The sequence below is a fragment of the Polypterus senegalus genome, chromosome 5 (assembly GCF_016835505.1).
Source record: "Polypterus senegalus isolate Bchr_013 chromosome 5, ASM1683550v1, whole genome shotgun sequence".
NCBI classification, from domain to species: domain Eukaryota; kingdom Metazoa; phylum Chordata; class Cladistia; order Polypteriformes; family Polypteridae; genus Polypterus; species Polypterus senegalus.
In genome coordinates, this window is record NC_053158.1 from 43,194,893 (window position 1) to 43,215,875 (window position 20,983).

The 20,983-nt window shown below is 34.1% G+C and overlaps 1 protein-coding gene across 5 annotated transcripts in view; it reads right to left on the reverse strand.

Annotated features, from left to right (window-relative positions):
- The window catches only part of tox (thymocyte selection-associated high mobility group box), a 253,725-nt gene that overhangs the window by 17,386 nt on the left and 215,356 nt on the right, over window positions 1-20,983 (reverse strand). For all 5 annotated transcript variants that reach the window (XM_039754561.1, XM_039754559.1, XM_039754560.1 and 2 more), the window contains 3 exons: window positions 12,967-13,197; window positions 5,622-5,702; window positions 2,720-3,091 (listed from right to left, as the gene is read on the reverse strand). In XM_039754561.1, the coding sequence (XP_039610495.1) occupies window positions 2,720-3,091; window positions 5,622-5,702; window positions 12,967-13,197 (684 nt within the window). The remainder of the gene's footprint in view (window positions 1-2,719; window positions 3,092-5,621; window positions 5,703-12,966; window positions 13,198-20,983) is intronic.

Genomic DNA, 20,983 nt, shown 5'->3' on the forward strand with positions numbered 1-20,983 from the left:
ATAGCTTACAGTGTATAAAGTACTAACATTATAGCATCTAGCACTGTTAACTCTGCCTCCCTGTAAAATGATCTGGGAGCACAATGGAAATAACAAGGAAGAAGACAAAAGTTTCCAGTTGCCTCAAAGAAAATTCTTTTGTGTTTCTAGATAGGTACAGTAAGCATCAGAGTATCAAGCTAAAGAAGAGAACTCAATATTAAAAAGGTGACACTGTCCGAAAGTCGAAGCCAATGAACAGTTCACTTCTGGTCTCATGACCTATCTTCATTACAAAAGACATTCTCCAGTAAAGAGAGGCAAATGACGTTGTTAAACCATTCAGAACAACTGTGATAACCGCGAAAGGACAAGACTATAGCTACAGACCGTTCCTGTTTTCTAAATTGTTTGTTTGAAAGAAGCATTTTAGTGAAGTTACTCCAATGGCTGGGATGAAAAACCTATAAATGACTCTAATATTCTGATTACTTCAGTGCCCCACAGTGGTCACACAACTATCTTTTTTTGTCAAGGAGCCAAAACTTATATTTTTTTGAATAATTCCTTCCTTGTTGAAATCAATTAAACTTTCATCAGACAGTTTTATAGGTTTTTCTCTCAAATGTATTAAGGACTGTTTGAGCTTTATTATGTGACTTTATTTTTGGACAATAATTGGCAAGGGTGTAACTTTTTTGAAAAGAAAACTTACGTCAGTTTTAGGTTTGTTGTTCCAGTTTTCAAGTTGGTCATAATGAACACATTTGGATATTTAATGATGAGCATTTTTCTCACACTTTTAAAATAATCAAACAAAAGGTGCTGAAATTCAATTTATGTTACTGCTCCAAGTATATGCTGAACATAGTTTGGGGTAATGCGTCAATCTAATTAAATTTCTCAATAATTTAATGTAATGTGTTAAATCTTGTAAGCACATTACACTTACTGACGACTAGAATTTCATTACTTGAGTTACATGTGTGACTCTAAGCAAATAATATATAAGTATAACCTAACATTCAAAGAGACAAGTGTGTCTACCCAATCTTCATCATCTGCCTGACTTGCACTACATATGTACTTTATTTATTTTTTTATGCAGGCATACATTACATAGAGTTTTACAATGCTGTCAGATCTATAACAGACTGTTATTATTCTATATTACATGATAGTTTGTTTTACTTCAGATTGTAATGAGGTCAGCTTGTCTTTATTGAGAAATAAAGCATTTGTGGTTTACTTTGAAAGATCAGTTTTATAACACACTGAAAGAATATGATTAACTGAGGAAACTTGGTTCTGCTTTAAGGAAAACAAAACAATGTGAGCAGCAGCTGCAGCTGAGAACTTTAAAAAAAAAAATCAAATGCATTATAATATTGTTCAATTTGAGCCTTTTCATCAAAGAGCTCATAAGGAATTAGATTTACAGGGTCAAAGATATCAACTTATCAAATCAAAATGTGTCATAAAATGTAGCACTACGATTTAGAATTTTTTTTATCAAAAATGAAGGCGATATCTGTGTTCAAACAGTGTAACTGAACATACAAGTGTATTTGTCAGTTCATGTAAGATAGTCGATTATAAAACCTAAATGATTTCTTTATCATCAATAGGTTTCTTTTTTACAGTGTAAGGAGCTCTGAGAGAGAAAAGACACAGAGACACAAGCACAGTTTTAACACTGCAAGGAGCGGGCCTCACTGATTAATAAATTGCTCTTGTCTGCTGGCCAGTAGCAATAATTTTACTGTTTGCTAAGGTAATGTTTGTGTTTTTTAAAAGTATTCCATTTGTGAACTAAAGGACTTTACTTGCTGGTTTATATGTTTGAAATGGCACATTGCTAATGCAAGTCCTGCTGAATTCACTGTTATAGGTTACAGGATATTTTGGGTGTCATTCTTGTACTTTCCAAATGGCCTGCATTTTGCATGGGTTAAAAAAAAAAAATAAAAAGTAATTAGTAATGTGATTAGATTTTCCAGGATTTAATGAGTAAAGTAATCCCATTAAAATCTGAGAGAATTAATTAGTAATTTGTAATGAATTACTTCTTTTGAGATACTACCCCAACTCTGATGTCGAACCACCTAACTGCATTTAAAGTTATATTTTCAATACAATTATGTCTCAAAATATTGTGAAAAACAGAATTTCTACCTGTTAAATCCCAGTTTGATGAAAGCCAGACAGATGTAACGTATTTCTTATTTGTAAATGTTTGATGAGTATATTCCAGTGATCCTTTCTTTCTGAAGTGAAACTAGTATCATTGAACTTTAATGGCAGACTTTTATATTATTCATTACTGCATACATGTAATATGAGGATGAACACTAAAACCTTTTTCATTTTAATAAGGAGAAATCAATACACAAAACAGGCACACTCCAGATTTTTCTATATTGTATTCATATAAACATAATAATTATTTGGAAGAACTTTTAAAATATTACTGAAGCTTAAATGAAAGAAAGATTATTAAAAAAATATATGATTATCTGAATACAAGTCAACAGCCAAAATATATTTTTAGAATCTTAAAGCTGCAATGGATTATACAGTATATATTTCAGCAGTAAAGCAGGGTATACCTTACTTTTTTAACTGTTTCCTGTTTAGCTATTTAGCATTTGTTACATGATACTTTATGGAAAGATTTATTGCACTTTGCATTATCTTTGACTTAATATTGAACTGGGTTTAAATCAAAACTCAAACATACCTGCTGCATGGTTGGAGAATGAAGCTGTAGCTGGTGATTTCCTAATTGCTGCTGCATTGTGATAGACTGATGTTGCTGGAGGCTGAGATGCTGGTGCAGTGGGGGACTAATCTGAAGTGGAGGTGGTGGTGACCCAGTCATATTTCCTATGGAAACAGTCACTGGCATCTGAGAGTTAGGCTTCGGAGCAATGCTCCTCGGTAGGCTTGGATGCATGGCTGGCAGATGGGGATTCATTCCTGACTGCTGGTGGTATGGAGGTCCCAGATATAACCCTGAATGTGTTTGTGATGGCCCGTGGAAAACTTGCTGTTTGGAGGCCATCATCTGTGATGGCTGGGATGTTTTCACATCAACAGGTTCAGTGTAACTCTGAAAGAAAAGAGGAACAACATGGCATAATGTTGGATGTTTATTGAAGTATACACATTTTTTCCTGTCCTGCAAGCTCTTTATTCTATTAAGAACACATTAAACTGTTCTGTAGGCTTTTCTACTAGCACACTGTGAGACACAGATGTCTTTACATGTAATTTGTTTTTAGCATACACATGTTGTATTTGCACTGCATAATAATTCTAATGGAAAAAGGTGCTGATAAGAAAAGTGGCAAAACCTGGTCACCACATGTGCAAATACATAAAAGAAATATTTTTTCAGCATTTTGTAATATATTAATTGATGCCAATATGTAATTAGATTAAATTCAAATCTAAATCAGATATAAAGACGTGGACAGTAAAAATAATCAATCAATCTAAAATCATATACATAGCCTTTTGACTATTTTATTTAAAAGTAGACACTACATTTAATGATAATTAAACTAGGTATTTAACAGTTTTCTTTAGTTGTATGTATAATATCCAAGGTTACCCAGAATTTATTTTCATGAGGTTGAAAATGAAACATCACACACATGCAAGTATGGTTTCATTTTACTTGTGTTTATGACTCCCAGCCACAAAGAAAAGCAATAATTAAAAAAAAAGATCATGGTCAAGGATATCACATCAGAGCTGATTTTCAAAAGGCACTAAGCCTCATTTAAGAACATGGGTGCGGCCATAAATCCCAGTACATACAAAGGCAAAAGACTTTTAAAAGTCACATTTGTAAAACAAGAAAGTGATACTGAATTTCAATGTATAGAAAATGTAGAATAATACATACTGTACATTCTACATCATAAGTGTCAAACTCTGGTCCTGAAGGGATGCAGTGGTTTTTGTTCCATCTACTTTCCTAATTATTAGCCAATTATTGTTGCTAACAGAACTTCCTTCTTTTAAGTTCCTTTCCTCAGTTCAGAAAACTCAACTGCTTTCAGTAAAGCAAGCCATCAGATAATCAGCTAACTTGATCCCATTCCCACATATGTGTCCATCATGCAATGTTTATTCCAATTAAATATTTTCATGCAATAAATATTCCAATTAAATTCTTAACAAATAAAAAATAAAGGACAGAGAAATACTGATCTGTTCTGGTGCACAAAAGGTTTAGATAAAACAATAATCAACCGTTTAGAAATGTCTGATGTGAACACCAACAACCTACAGAATTAAATAATGCATTTAATCAATGGCAAGAATTGACTCGTAATTATGAAACAGGGATGAGACTCAAAAAGATAAGTTATTTAAAATTAAGACATAAGAAATACATTCCATTAGCAGAAGCAATTGGTTCTCAATTACAAAGCCAGCTGAAATGAAAACCTGCAGAAAATAAAGCCCTTTGGGATCCTGAGTTTGACACCTCTGTTCTACAATACCAAACCTGATTAATCCAACTCAGGGCACTGAAGTCCATCCTAATAGCATTTGGAAACAGCCCATAAGAAGGTGCCAATCCATTATGGGGCATACCTATGCACACACCACACTGGGACAGTTAACCAGTTAACCAGTTAACCTAACGTACACGTCTTTGTTGATGACAGAGGGAAATCCAGAGAGAAAATGGAAATAATAGAAGCTTTATACAGACGATGACTGACCATGGGATCCAAACCCAGAACACTGACTCTATGAAACAGCAGGGCTTACTACTGCAGCCTTGTGTCACCCTTTGTGATAATAAAGCATATTTAATCATAGTCTATAAGAGTGTGCATGTTTCTTTGTGAGTAACTGAAAAACCCATCCCAAACAAACTCTGTATAGTCAGGGGCAATAAGGTGGTGTTGCTTATTATTTTTCTATTATCATTGATTATAAATAAATAAATAAATAAATTTGCACTGCGATTGCAAAGTTATGGTAACCATGCTTTAACATGGCAGTTTAAAGTATAAATGCTTGATAGCCATTTTTATTTTAAATGCACATTATAAAGTATTTATTTTCTTTACATTGTATTTTTTTACTCTTCTGTCTACAGGGTGGCCCAGATCTAATTGTGCAGGTCCAGATCGTCTTGATGACTTTGATTTATGCAGGGACAATTCCAGTTCAGTGCAAAGACGATTCTTCATGTCGTCAGTTCACACACTCCTCGATGGTCAGGGATTTTTCGGGTGATTTTCTATGTAATAAACTTAATAAGTTATAGCATAATGAAAATTGCATAATTAGATCTGGACCACCCTATATTATGGAGAAGTTTGTTGTTCCTCTGATTCACAGCCAAACGTTTGAGCATATTTTGTTTCTGCTGCACTAATGCAAGCTAACAGTAAATGTCCCACCTGCTGTATGAATGATGAGAGGTACTGCACAACCATACAATTTTCTGCACATTAATAAATGTCATCAAATGATCATATAATCAGCATACATACAACTTTGTCTGAAATACTACTTCACCTAGCAGATCATCTCTCTGTGTATTCACATTTTATTTTCCTCTTAACTACACATAAACACATAATTGAACAATTTAGATTTGCCAGGCTTACCTTAGAAACCAGACTTGCTCTGTAGGCTGCAAGTTGTTTAAGGTATTCTTTTTTGGCAGCTTCTGTTTTCTTCTTGTATAACTGAAAAGTTAAAGAAGTTATTGTTTATCAGTGAGACTGCATATGGCAAACTGAAATATCATTTGACATATCCTATCTCTATGACAACATCACATGTTGATTTATATTTATGCTGTGCACAGCCTTTCCTTGTTTTGAATTCCAACTTTACAAGATTAACTAAAATAATATTTTATCAAACTATTTTTAACAAGACATGTTTGATTATTAAACAAACCCAGACATGTTATATTAAAATGTTCTGATTTAAAACAGTAAGATAAGCAGTGCTAACCATATTATCTGTTCAGTTTAGTACTTTTCTTATCAGAACCATGTCTAATGGCAATTCAGTTCATCATATATAGATGTAACATAATATACCATAACATTCTCAAGCCCACTTAATCCAGTTTTTGGGTGGGGTATTGGTAGATGTACACAGCCCACCCCAGCAGCACTAGGCAGAAGGTAGGAAGGATGGAAGCAGTCCTGGACACAGTGCCAGTCTATCACACAAACAACACACACAAACACAAATCACAAATATCCCTAACAAAAACATCTTCGGGAACGTGGGAGGAAAATCAGTGTAGCCAAAGGAAAACCCATGATAGGAGATCACAGAAACTCCACTTGGACAATGACCTGGCATGGGGTTCCAACCCAGTATACTAGATACATGGTGTACAGACTTACAAGAGATGTATTGCAATCAAATAAGCAAAATCAACAGCATGAAGGGAGCAATTTATTGATTCAGCTTTTGCTTGAAAATAGTGAGATGTTTAACTTTGGGTTATAGGGTGCAACTGATATAATTTTAAAGTACTGTACATTAAATCTATACATCTACAAATCAAAATAAATGACTGAAAAGTGCCCTCGATGAATAAGTAATTAAACTTGGCATTTTCGAAATAATTTTGTCTCAACATAACTACATGATTCACTCAAGATATTATCGTTGCCACCGTGGCCAAAATGCATTTATAAAATTAACCAAACGAGTAAAAATATATTATTGAGAAAAAAATATCTTGACATTAATGGAAAAAAATTCAAACAATGAAAACAGTAAAAACCTCCTAAGTGGTCATGTGCCCCTCTTTCTGGACAGCCAGTTTACACAATCTGAGGGCATGAAAGAATGGAAGCAAAGGCAGTCAGAGAGAAGTTTCTCTGCTTACACATACATGTAACTATCCAACAGTAATGTCCTCAGACATTCCAGAAAACTGCCCATCTATCTTTGTATTATTTATTTTTCATGGACAACTTAATGTTAAGCAATGGAAGCAATAGATAAATGTAGCATTTAAAGAGTCCATCACATTCAGTTAACTAATTGTATCAGTGAGCAAAGGAATGCTGAACTCCTGAATTTCCAACAAGAGTTCTTCAGTATAGTGTATATAAAAATATTTTGAACTTCATTCTAATTTGGTTACCTGTTAAGCTTCCCAATTCTTATTTGTACACCTTAGTCTTAAACAGCTACATTCACTTTTTTTTTAACTACTACTTGCTTTTTGTACCAGTTGTCAATTTCATGTGGGACACAAAAAGGCAAATGAACCAGAAGTTACCTGATCCCATTTACACCTGTGGTTAAACATAAATGTTCAATTTTAATAACATATTTAGAAAGAAACAGAAAAGAAAAAAGTGAAGGAATGACAATTACTAATCTGTTTTGGTCCAATCATTTGTATGGTATTTTCAATAAAATTCTAATATAAGAATGGCCTGACATGGCACAGTGTAAGCCACAGAATTAAATAAAAAATTACAGTATGTTATCAGCACCAACTGCCTTACTGGCAACCTAAGTACTACAAATTCCTCCTTTCTCTTACTACTTAAATTGTACTCTTAAAACTAATTATGGTAAACCCTTCTAAAAAACTCCACTTATGCCATTACTACAGTCTCCTGAACAAACTCCTCTCTCATTCAAGGGAGATTACAGGCTTTACCTGTTTTCTATAATGGAGAACTGCCTAAGAAACCACGAGTCAGCTGTATCAATACCCTCAACCATACAGACTATATTTAACATACAGTGCAGGACTAAGCAAGGCTAGATTATTAAAAGTTCTATAATGGTTTAAGAACATTTTATTGTTTTTTAAAATGTTTTTTAACTATTAATTTCTTGCTTTGATGTTACATTATAGGCAGCACTGTGGCTTTGTGGTAGTGCTGCTGACTCGCAATTAGGAGACCCAGGTTCGCTTCCCGGGTCTTCCCTGCATGGAGTTTGCATGTTCTCCCCTTGTCTGTGTAGGTTTCCTCCAGGTATTCTGGTTTCCTTCCAAAGACATGCAGGTTAGGTGCATTGGCGATCCTAAATTGTGCTTGGTGTGTGTGCCCTGTGGTGGGCTGGCTCCCTGCCTGGGGTTTGTTTCCTGCCTTGTGCCTTGTGTTGGCTGCGATTGGCTCCAGCAGACCCCCATGACCCTGTTGTTAGGATATAGCGGGTTGGATAATGGATGGATGGAAGTTACATTATACTTTTTATATTTCCCATTTTTCCTAATTGCTGTCATGGAAGCTTTGTTGTTACTTGGTTTTTGTGGTGCAGGCATCAATTTGTGACACAACAGATGCCATCTTATTTAAATGTCACTCATATTAACTTTAAATAACAAAAAAGGAAAGGCTCACTGTGAAAACAAATCAGCAAATCAAATTAAAAGAATTAAGAATTCAGACTGACAAATTTTGCTCCTTCTTGACTTTGGGTTTGCCTGCCCCATTTATGGTAGTTCTCTTGATCACTTAGCCACTGTATGTTTTTTTTCATTTCTGATTCGAAGTTTGAGCTTAATGCTAGGCTTTTGCTGACTTTTATTAAAAGACTTGTTTGCTCATTATACTTATTAAGTGGCAAATGCATATAAAGGCATCCAATTAAGCAAAACGCCCTAAATAATTAGCCACAAGACATGTATAATATTGTCCTCTTACAGTATAATGGGTTTCCCCATATATCTTGGGTCACAAATACACTTACTGAGAAAATTATTAGGAACATCTGCTTATACATGCAATTATCTAATCAGCTAATCGTGTTGCAGCAGCACAATGCATAATATTGTGCACATACAGGTCAAGGGCTTCAGATAATGCACATGTCAACACTATAACAGGGAAAAAAATGTGATCTCAGTGATTTCAAATGTGGCATAATTGTTGGTGCCAGACAAGCTGGTTTAAGTATTTCTGTAAGTGCTCATTCCCTGGGATTTTCACAGCAGTCTCTAGAGTTTGTTCAAAATGGTGCCAAAAACAAAAAAAAAATCAGGTGAGCGGCGGTCCTGCGGATGGAAGCTTTATTAATGAGAGTGGTCAGTTAAGTATGGCCAGACTGGTTTAAGGTGACAAAAAGGCTGCTCTAACTCATATAAACACTGTGTGAAACTATGATAATCAGGAAAGCATCTCAGAATGCACTACACATCGAGCCTTGAAGCAGATGGTCTACAACAGCAGAACACAACCTCGGTTTTCACTCCTGTCAGGCAAGAACAAAAAGATGAGACTACAGTGTACACAGGCTGACCAAACCTGGACAACAAAAGATGGGAAAAAGATAACCTGGTTTAATGAATCTCAAATTGTACTGAGGCACACAGATTGCAGAGTCAGAATTTGGCATGCATCCACCTGCCTTGGGTCAACAGTCTAGACTGGTGGTGGTGGTGATATAATGGCGTGGTAAATGTTTTCTTGGCACACTTTGGGCCTTTTAATAATAATCAATCATCATTTGTATGCCCTCAGCCTTTTGTGTGTTGATGTATCCCTTCATGGCCACAATTTACCCTTCCTGTAATGGCCGCTTTCAGCATGCCAATACATTGCCTCACAAAAAAAAAAGTCTCAAACTGGTTTCATGAACATGACAATAAGTTCATTGCTCTTCAGTGGTTTTCCCAGTCTCTGGATCTGAATCCAACAGAACACCTTTGGAATGTGGTAGAATGGGAGATTCACAGCTAAACAATCTGTAAAAATTATTTGAGGCAATCATGTCAACATGGACCAGAATGTCAAATAAATGTTTCCAACATCTTGTGCCATTAAGATTTGTGGCTGCTTTGAGAGCAAAATGTGTATTGACCCATTAATAGTACAGTCAGCCAGTCATCATCCAACCTGCTTATCCTAATACAGGGTCACAGGGGTCTGCTGGAGCCAATCTCAGCCAACACAGGGTGCAAGGCAGAAACAAATCCTGGGCAGGGCACCAGCCCACCCACACACCAGGGACAATTTAGGATCACCAATGCACCTAACCTGCATGTCTTTGGACTGTGGGAGGAAACCAGAGCACCCGGAGAAAACCCACACAGCAACGTGAAGAACATGCAAACTCCATACAGGGAGGACCCGGGAAGCGAACCCAGGTCTCTTTACTGCAAGGCAGCAGCTCTACCACTGCGCCACCGTGCCACCCTTAATAGTACAGTGTTCCTAATAATTGTTCAGTGAATATATACCTTCTATTTAATTAGTCTAATTTTATGCATTTCCCCAATTGTACTTATTTTTAATTAGAACGGATAATTGAATATATTTACCTCAGAATTTAATTTGCAACGTTATTGAAAATGTGTCTTAGGCAACGGATATACTGGCTAGACATTTAAAATGAAAACATTAAAAATCAAGAAACTCTTCTAACCCTAATCAAGTAACTCTATACAACAAGTACTTCACATAATGAAAACTACTACTTGAAACACACTTTTGATGTTCAGATCTGTTCCATGCATTTCATTTTACTTGCACTACACCTTATACACTTTCACCCTATCCTTCATCTTGCTAAAGACTACCTACAATGCATATTCACATCTTATTTTGTGGGTTAACCTCAACTGGGCTATGTGCAGTGCCCCAGAAATACTCTCTGGCAAAAAACACTGAAAGCACTGGCTACAGGGGTAAATCTCAATACGTCTGTTGTAAGCATGCTTCTTCTTTTTTTTCATGTTTGAACAATCAGAATAGTTACATGTTTGGACTAGTATTTGTCCAGTTATACCCCAGAAAAATTAATTGAGGGCAAACCTGCCAGAGGTGCAATGCTCTCAAGAACACGGCACTAAAGATCCCTGGGGCACCTCTGCCAAACATGTACTCACCTAAAAAGTAACTCTTGTGCCTTTTTCACATTTAGGAAAAGTACATAAGGTTATAAAATTCCATAGTCCAATGTTATTGGGCCTAATGGCCAAGATGCTGGATGGTAAACTACATAGTTGCTAATTGATATGTCATCTCTGACTTTCTGTATAAACTTCACTAACTCACTTCACCTGGTATTACATCAATTGTAGTACTACACAAACAACTTTACTGTACGCTATGGACAATGCTGAACATTCTCTTTCTGACACACTAACACTGAGTACTTTCAGCCAAAAAAGCATTCAGCAGAAGTGTGTCAAGAGACGTTGATGGGGCTCCTTCATACAAAGAACAATACGTCTGCATAATGGCTCACTGTGACTGTGAAAGCCAAATCAGAACTTTTCCTTTCTTTCTTTCTTTCTTTAATCATTCAGGTGTGTGTTTAGACCAAAGAGTCTGTGTATTTATATTTATTTATTTTATTACTAGCCTATTTATTATTAATTTATTTAAGCAGCTTCTGTAAAAAGCCAAATTTCTCCCTGGGGACAAAAAGTTCTGTTTATCTACAAGTAATGTGGCTTGGGGAGATGCTTTAAAATAAACATAGCTTGATTGTATGCTTGATAAATTAAAAAAAAAATGTGCAAGAGGCTGCACCTTCTTCATTAAACAAACTAAAGTAATTATTATACACCTGCTGTAAGAGAGCATATGTTAGGTAACATTCATGATACCTGCTGCTTAGCCTTTGTTTCCCTTAGAGTAGTTAAGTAAAACTCCAAAAAAGCTTATGTTTCCAGGAAGAGAGACAACAAAGGCAAGGGTGTAGATGTTTATAAAGGCACCCCAGATCATTATGGTAAAAATTACACCTCTGCTGCAGTTCTCATTCACCCAGCCCCCATCCCCACAAAACATATGGTAATATAATTTTCTTTTTTTTTCACCCAGTGTATGATGATTCACTGAATCTTTGAGATGATAACACAAAAGGACAGTTTTTTTCCAGGAAATTAGGATCAAAGAGAGACAGAACATACTTGCTGTAAAAAATATTACTTTGAAGCCTTCAGGGATCTTTTCTGTCTTATTTAAAGCTGAGTATATTAAATGCCCTGAAAACAGAGTCAACCATCATTATAAAGCTCTTTATGGAGACAACATATTTAAACTTTTCTGTCTAGCTGTACAACTACTGAAGTGTTTTGATGTCAGAAAATAAAACTGAAAAACAAATTAAAAAAAAGAACTCAAAAGAAAAAAAAATAAAATAGGAGGAAATTATCTATCTATCTATCTATCTATCTATCTATCTATCTATCTATCTATCTATCTATCTATCTATCTATCTATCTACACATGCACACGCATATATATTCAAAATTCAGTTCAAAACCTTTTCCCTAGTCATGGCTGAAATAATTAGCTTTCTTCCATACAATAAGAATCACAGCAAGACCATAAAAATAAATGCTATCTTAATCATAACTCTAAAATTATTTGGCACATATTATTGAACCTATATAATTGTTTGTGTAAATCAATTAATATTAGAATTATTTAAAAATGTTCTCACCATGCACCTAAAAATGAATGTAAATATTAATGATTTATTTGAATTCTGCTATTGATATACTTCCAATAAAGTATAAAAAGGTTCTTTAGTAGACAAAAAATGAAAACCTCCCGAGTCACTAATCTATTTCACATCAATTTAGCAGAAGTTAAATTAGCATTAAATAATATGTTCATGCTTTATAAAGGTATCTCTTATGTTCTTACTGCTGTATAAAACATAAAGAAATTAGCAAACATATCAACCACTCATAGAAGTGGGAAAGGATAGAGGAAGAGAAAAACGAAAGAACATTCTTACATTATTGTATTTTTACTTCAAAGTATATTGCAAATATAGCTTCTTATCTAAAGACTGTAGTATAAATGTATGCCTAGTGTGAGTATAACACCAAAGCAGAAGTGTGGGAGCCAATTTTCCACATAATTGAAAGATATAACCCACACATAATGAAATTGGCCGAAGAAAGTCAGTCCCACAAATGAAAAGGAAAAGAATGATTTGTTGATTAAAAGAAGCCAAAATTAAAATTCCTTTCAAATGAAACAATTTCTGCTTTACCTGCTTCTGCTCTTCGCCTAAGCCATCCCACATTGAGGCAACAATTTTGGAAACTTCACCAAAAGTGGCATTTGGGTTTTGCCCCTTGATAGCTGCTTGAGTGTCACGGAAAAAGAGTGCATAGGCAGAAACTGGCTTTTGTGGTTCATTAGGGTCTTTCTTTTTCTTCTTCTTTGGAGTTTTGGGTTTCTTTCCAATATCTGTGGCTGGTCTTTTCTCTGCTCCATTTATCTGAAAATAGAAATGTGATGATAATTCATAATAAAACCTAACAGAAAACTGACAAGCTGTTTACTGGCAAATAATCAGATATTAACACAAAACATATAAGCTTATGGAGTGAAAACCATTATCGTTTAAGTGAATATTCATGTTCAAGGTTATGTAGTTCTATTCTGTGTTTGTGACTGTTGAGAAACATTATTTATTAATATTTATATGTAAATATTGAAATGTAAAAAATTATCTGGAAATAACATGCCCTTCTTAAACCCATTTAACCCAATTCAAAGTTGCTGGGCAGCTAGAACCCATCTTCTCTGCATCTACAGAAGGAGAAGAACCATCACCCAAATTGGTTGCTGTTCCATCACAGGACTCTTGCACACACTCAGACTCTGTCAATTTAAAATCATCAATTAAACTTAAACGCACATCTTTGAGATGTGGGTGGAAACCCCACATTGATACTGGGAAAACATAAACTCCACACAAAAAATGAATGGAGGCAAGATTGCAACCCCGAATGATGGATCCATACGACAGCAACATAACTTAGTTACACCAAAATGGATGGAATAACAAGGATAATATATTTCACGTGCAACATATAAAAATTTTGTATCATAAAATGCTTATGTAACAGGTGTATGAATCAAGGTTAAAAATTGTAAACCTTTTTAAAAGAAATATACAAAGAAAAGAAAACATTGCACTATAAACATAAATGATTATATAGAACAATTTGAATGTTCACTTAGAATGGAACATTTAGAATGTTCTAATGCAATAAAAAAGATGTATGTGTATATGTACAATGATAGCTTTAAAATGAAACATTAATGAAAAAACATGGCAAAATAATGAAAACTCATTAAGAATTTCTGACTGGTCAATCACCAAAGCTGCTTTATCATGAACTGCTGCAGTGTACTTAATTATCTAGCGCCAATGTTGATTTTCAAAATGCAAATCAGTACAAACCAGCTCTACCTACTGTACTTATTTAAACTAAATCTATATTTTAATGCTAATGTGAATTTCATTGTTACAAGATTATTTTACTTCTGGAATGGCTTTTCAGTTTCCATAAATAAATCTCTACTGGAAATATTTTATAAGAAGGGAAATCACAGGAAGTCTTTGTAAAAAGGCAAAGCATACCCTAATGGTAAAAAAATATATGATTAAGAGAGCAGTATAGTAAAATAATTCTAACTATACTCACAATAATGTCTAAAATTATGTGAAGCCACAGTACCTTAGTATCATTAATTCATTCATATATGAATGAAAATAATGATAATTAAGGAAGGAAAATTATATGCCTGCTAGGATGTTCTCCCCTCTATTGAGAATACTACCCACATTAAAAAATATAAATATCTGATTTATGAAGAAATCACTGAAGAAATACAGTATATTGTGTAAAGAGTAAATTGTGTGTTTCACTTCCATTTAGGATCAGCAAGTCATCTTTTTTTCAAAGCTGAACTGTTGTGAGCAGCTGCCTCAAGTTGACATAAAGTACTCATGCTTTTAACAACAATACTTTCCTGGGTAATTTTAGTAAGGCAGTAAGAAAACAAAATGTTTTCATTTGTAACCAAACACAGATAAAGGTAGAGTTGCATGCTTATGGCATACAACCAGACTATTAAAAGCAATGAAGTGAACCAAAATGCACATTTAACACAGTCATGTCTGTAGTGCAATGCTGAAAGATTAGTGTTGATGGTTGAGTGTTCTTGGGTGGCCATTAAGCCCAATTTTTCTGCTTTTTTCTTTGTAATATTTCTTCAGCATTTTCATGAGATACACAGTGAAACAAATACTTAAGAATTACAATGAAAAATGACAACTGCATTCAACGCAGAAACTACAAAACACGTCTTCATATTATTGAGAGTGGGAGCTTGTTCTGTTCAATCGTCATGCTGTTAATTCAGATGTACTGTCTTCAATAGATGAGTGATGACATTATGTAAGGTGATATGAGCTGTAAGATTATTAAATGTACAATACTCGGTGTTTGTTGGTAAACCATTTTAATTTTTTTAATGTTCTACCCACTGCCCACATGTATAATGTAAAGGAAGGAGAAATGAGTCACTTGATTTAGTAGAAAACTAGAAAATCTATAACTGAAAAGAATAATATAACTTACAGTAAGTAAGAATATTTCTTAATTTAAATGCAATTTAATATTTTTAGAGGCTAGGATAGTGGTTATCACTGCTGTCTCTATGATAATGGAATAGGGACTTGACTCCATGACCCATTCATTGTCTGTATGTAGTTTGCACGTCCTTTCCATGTGCTTGCCACAATGTCCTCAGGTATTCAGGTTTCATCCCTCATTACAAAGACACATATTTCGTGTAAATGACAACTTGCAAAACCAGATATGCATGTGAGGGTCCTATGCTGGACTGGTGTCCAGTGTTGGTCCCTGCCTTGTCAATAATGCTTCTGGGTTAGGCTTCAGCTGATAGCCTATGTGGATTAAAAATAACTGGAGGGCATAAATATGTTTCCATGGTTTACATATCATGTAGCTATGCAACCACACATAACAGTAATAAAGAAGATTTAAAAAATACTAACTATAAAATATGAATGAGTAAAAGAATGCAATTTCTATTTTGGTCATACTGTTGGTAGATTCTATCTGTAATTATTGGGACAGTTGAAACATTTATGCAAGTCCAAAATGATTTATCCTATTTTCAGTACAAATGTTCTTCTTTACAAGAGGCCACATGACAATCTGGGTGAGCCTGTATGCTGTTTGGTTGCTAAAGTTGTAGCTGTTCATCTGGGATCAATCACCGTTATTTGGGATAGGCAAAGTGTACATTCTCTAAGAGGGTATTGTATTGAGGATTGAAAAGCATATTGAACTAAATACATATATAGTATATATAAAATATCTGTCCATGTATATACATATAAAAATATAATGAAGCACTGGGTAAACTTATATTTTCTATACCCAAAGTAAATGTTTACTTTAAAGTAGTTATTAACACAGAACTTTTAATAATTGGTCTGCTTTTAATATTATAATTTTCTGCAGCTTGAGCGTCCTTTTCATACAAACAAGAGCAAAAAAATTGCTTCTTACACGTTTCTTATAAAGAAGGGCCATATTTAGTTTTAAAAATAAAAACATATCACATTACTTCTGTATTAGCTGAAGAACAGTTAACTTAAAAGGTTTTATCACAAGATGGCTTATTTAACTTAGTGATACCATTTTGCTGTTGTGTACAAAGTAAATCCACCTATATAAATGTATCTAAAAACACAAACATTCACATACATTCACACACACACACACGAGATGGGATCAGAAAGGATGGGTTCTATCCTTGCATTTTTAAAATACAGCAGTGTAGCAAGATGCAACTTGTTGCAGTATGTTGAGTTAATAAGGTTGATGAATAGCTTTATAAAAGAGAGGTGACTATTATATTCTAAGAAATGGTTACATTGTGAAAGTATCCCATCCAAAAGTTTTTAAAAGTGGGCAGGGTTCATAACTGCATGGCTTGGTTGTTTGTTCCACATCTTGATTAGGTATATAATATAATACAAAGTATACAAAGTACTAATTTTTATTCAAGATCGAAGACGTTAGATTTCCTTCATCCTGCCATAGTCCTCTACACTGCTTCTGCTTATACAATGCCTTTTTGTACCAAGGTGCTGCTACCAAAAAACTCCTTCGAAATTGTTTCTGGCTCAATTGTTCTCAATTTGTGCTCAAACGATTTTAATGTTATAGTTATATATTAAATTTGTCTTTTTAAAAACGGAAGGACTTTGCCTGGAAGATAAAGTTATCGTATCACAATAACCACCTGTATACATTTTAAAATTTGCTTCTTGTAAATTTAATTCAGTTTGACTTATTCTTGTTAAATGCACACCCACTTAACAGCTTAGTGTTCTACACAATAATTACAGACTTACTTTCCAGGCTTTACTAACTCTTCAGAAAACTGAATGGTGAGATAATTAATGTGCTCGTTTAAGAAAAAAAGTCAAGCTAATACTATGTTCGTTGAAGAAATCAACATTTTCCTGACTAATCAGACTAATTTTGATCCAAACTCTGTAAAAAATAAGTGCCTGAGAATTCATTCTTTGTAGAAAACCTAATATTTGCAACTGATCTGTGCTTTTCAGTCTTGCGAACAGTGTCCTTCAATATTTATTAGAAATTTGTTGTAGTAAAATGGAAATTTGGAGCTGAAATTTGTAGAAGTCAGTAAGCTATTTCGCACCAGCTACTGTATGATACAAAATGCTACTGAATAAACATGTAAATTATTGCTTAAAATTATTGACTCACAGGGTAGATACATTATGTGGGCTGTATATGTTTTAGCGTCTGAATGATTTAATACTGAAATATTAAACCGTTTAAAGCTTACATATTCAGACATGAAATATTTTAATTTCTTTGTACTAAGTAAATTAAAAAATATTCAGAGTTGCAAGTGTCTATACACATTAATACTCTGTATACTGTTCTAAACAACGTTACACTTCATAAAATGTTCTTTTGAATGAGCCTGAAAGTTACATTAATTCATTCTGAGTAATATAATATAGTAATATAATTACTAAGAACCTATTGTATTTCTACAAACCATTCAGTTACTGTGTTTAAGTTTGTTCACAGATGCATAAGTTATGAAATCCTCGTACTATGATCTTGTCACTTAAAAAGACAATAACAGTCACCATAGCATAATTCTATAATACTGCAAGTGACTTTTAAAAATATACATTGTGACTTGTCTTTTTTCTACAGTGAATCCTAATAAAGATAATTATGTATTGCTCTTCTACCTATTTGCTCACATTTTTAACTTTAGGTACCTGAGAAAAATGTCAAAGCTAATACCCAGAGCAAGAGTACAATGACTTGGTTATGGCACTGTCTAGACATTTTTGTACCATTTATAGTCGGTCTGACCTATTTAAGTCATTACTATAAGGCATCATTGATGGCATTACACCTCCAAGCATTCCTCTTGTTCTAACAAAATATTACACTTTGAAACACTATAAATCAAAAAGTAAAATAACACAGGGAATTAAGAACCCCCAAAATGACAAACAAAAATGGTATGTGTAAGAGAATGTAATATTTTCTTTTCAATCAAAGTAGACCATTAACATTTTGGAGATTATTATTTCAGACATGAAAGAATCAAATTACATTGATTGTAAACAATCTACACTAGTACTATATAAATACTGCAACAGTTTACAGTTGTTTTGCTTATTAATTTTTTCAGGGTGACAATCTGATATAGTGGTAAGAACCAAGTTTAGTTTTTGTAACATTTTAGAGAAAAAGTAATTAAATAGCAAAGCAAGTGTGAGCTTTACAGATAAAAACATGACCCCTTCATTACAAGTAAATTAGAATCAAAACATAGCTATGTGCTTTTAAATGTTTAATAGGTTAAACTCACATATTGTTTATTACAGTTTTAACAGTAATTCAATAATTAAAATAATGTAAACACATTATCTATGCGAAAAGGGTATTGCATGTTTTTAAATGAGTAAATATGATATTCTACAGCAAAGACAACCACAATGACAGGTAAAATAATAAAAGACTTTAAGGACATTTACTTTTTTAAAAACAAAATTCAGATGAGCACTATAAATATTCCCTATTGTGAGCACCAGAAGTTTAACTGCATCCTGTACTGAATGGCTTAAATCATTGTCAATTACCCATCTGTTTTGAATCAAGCTGACAGGGACGAGAAATCTGTCTATCGCAAAGATTTGCTTTCATCTGGAGCTGGCCCACAGAAGGAAATAATAAGCAGACATCAAATATTTCAATTTTTATTGTAAAATTGGTTATGATTATAGGATACAGCAGCTTTAATGATTGCTTTGATTTTTCAGATAAACACCAAACATGTTTTCCATATTTCAAATATATGGTAAATGTGTATCTGACATAGCAACGCTTTAGTTAAATACCAGACATTTATAATATTAAAAAATATATCTTCCCTTGAACCTTAATGTGTATTGCATTTTAAAATTAGGTTTATGGAGATTTTGGAATAAGAGATAAGTTTGACAAAATCACATTTTGCTCAACAAGCATGAATAATTATTTTAAATGATTTTTCTTTATTTATATTACACCGGATAGGAGATATATGAAGCCTGGCACAAGTAATAAAGCTAAGATTGCAATGTCTGTTGCAAAATATTCATACACTTGTGCTTTTATACACCCGTAGAGGCTTCTAACGTAAAAAAAACTGTCTATCATCAACATTCCAATTAGGGAATAGCACTGACAAATACAAAACAAAAAGAAAAGCTCCCTTTATAAGTAAAATCTGTATAATTGCTCGCATCATATGGATTTATCAAATATAACTAGATCTTTTCATACATTTCTATTATACTGCTCAGAGAGGCCATATTAAAATAGACCTTTTGGTATAATGTTCCATATGCATCGTACCGACAAACAACAGTTCTTCAGATTGTATTTGTAAAGTTTATAAGTACAAATAAGGAAACCAAAAAGATTGACTTCAACAAATATGTAAATACAGTATGTAAATACACAATGAAACATACCAATTTGTTTTGTTTCATCTTTAAATTATAGAGATAAATACTCGGTATTTATGATTGTGCTGGTGCCATTTCCTTCTGCTTAAGATAGCTTCAGCAATGTGTTTCTTTGGAGTCCTTCTGTCCCTCAGGTCTACTATCATGGTGTTTTCCACCACGTTACACTTTCTCGACAATCATTTCACCATTTACTATCCATTATTAAAAACATCTGTTTAACACTACTCCACTGATTTAACACTCACTCCAACATACTGCTTTTTCCATTCCAGGAACCTTAAAAACTATTTCTTTTTCTTTGTTTCTCAGCATCTATCAACCCTGTAGCTTATAGGTTTACACGATTTACAGGGTTATTATTGTCACATGTGCAGATTACAGCGAAGCTCTTATGTGCAGGTCTTAATCAACATGCAACATTTCAGCACTCACCAGTGCCATAAGCCTTAACACTAAAGGGACCTGTAGTACTTTTATGAATAAGAGGTGAATTTATACAGTATACTCCATCAATATTAAACAGCAATATTAAACACTAGCTGAATTACTTGGAGTAGCATGGGAATGTTTGTATTAAGGGTTAAATTAAGAGAGAGGTTAGGAGCGTGCGGTGATACAGCACATTGCTGCGCTCACCACATGACAAATCAACTCAGGATCTCAGATTAGGACCTGAGTGCAGCCATGCAATAGGTGACACCTCAGCACCACAGCACCACACAAGTTCCGATGGAATGGAACAGTGTTAGGTTTTTTATGGTGGCTGGAGTGCTAATTCTGCCACCAACCACCAGGTTTTTACTTGCAGGTTGGATGGCGTACATGCATATTAATATCCAGGATGGAGAAATTGCAGGTTAAGGGCTTTACTCAAGGGCCCAATGAAGTAAAGTCACTATTGGCGTTTATGGGATTCAAACCAGCAACCTTCCGATTGCCAGCGCAGATCCCTAGCCTCAGAGCCACCATTCCACCTACAGTACATAAAAGTAAAGTTAAAGTAAGTAAGCACATATTTATTTATTTATTTATTTTTTAATGTTGACCTTTTATCAATGCTGGCTGATATACTCATATCCCATCTATTATCTACACTTCCTCTCTGATAACTACCACTTCCTCTGCTCTCATGATTTTATGTTTCCTGGCTTACTGTGAT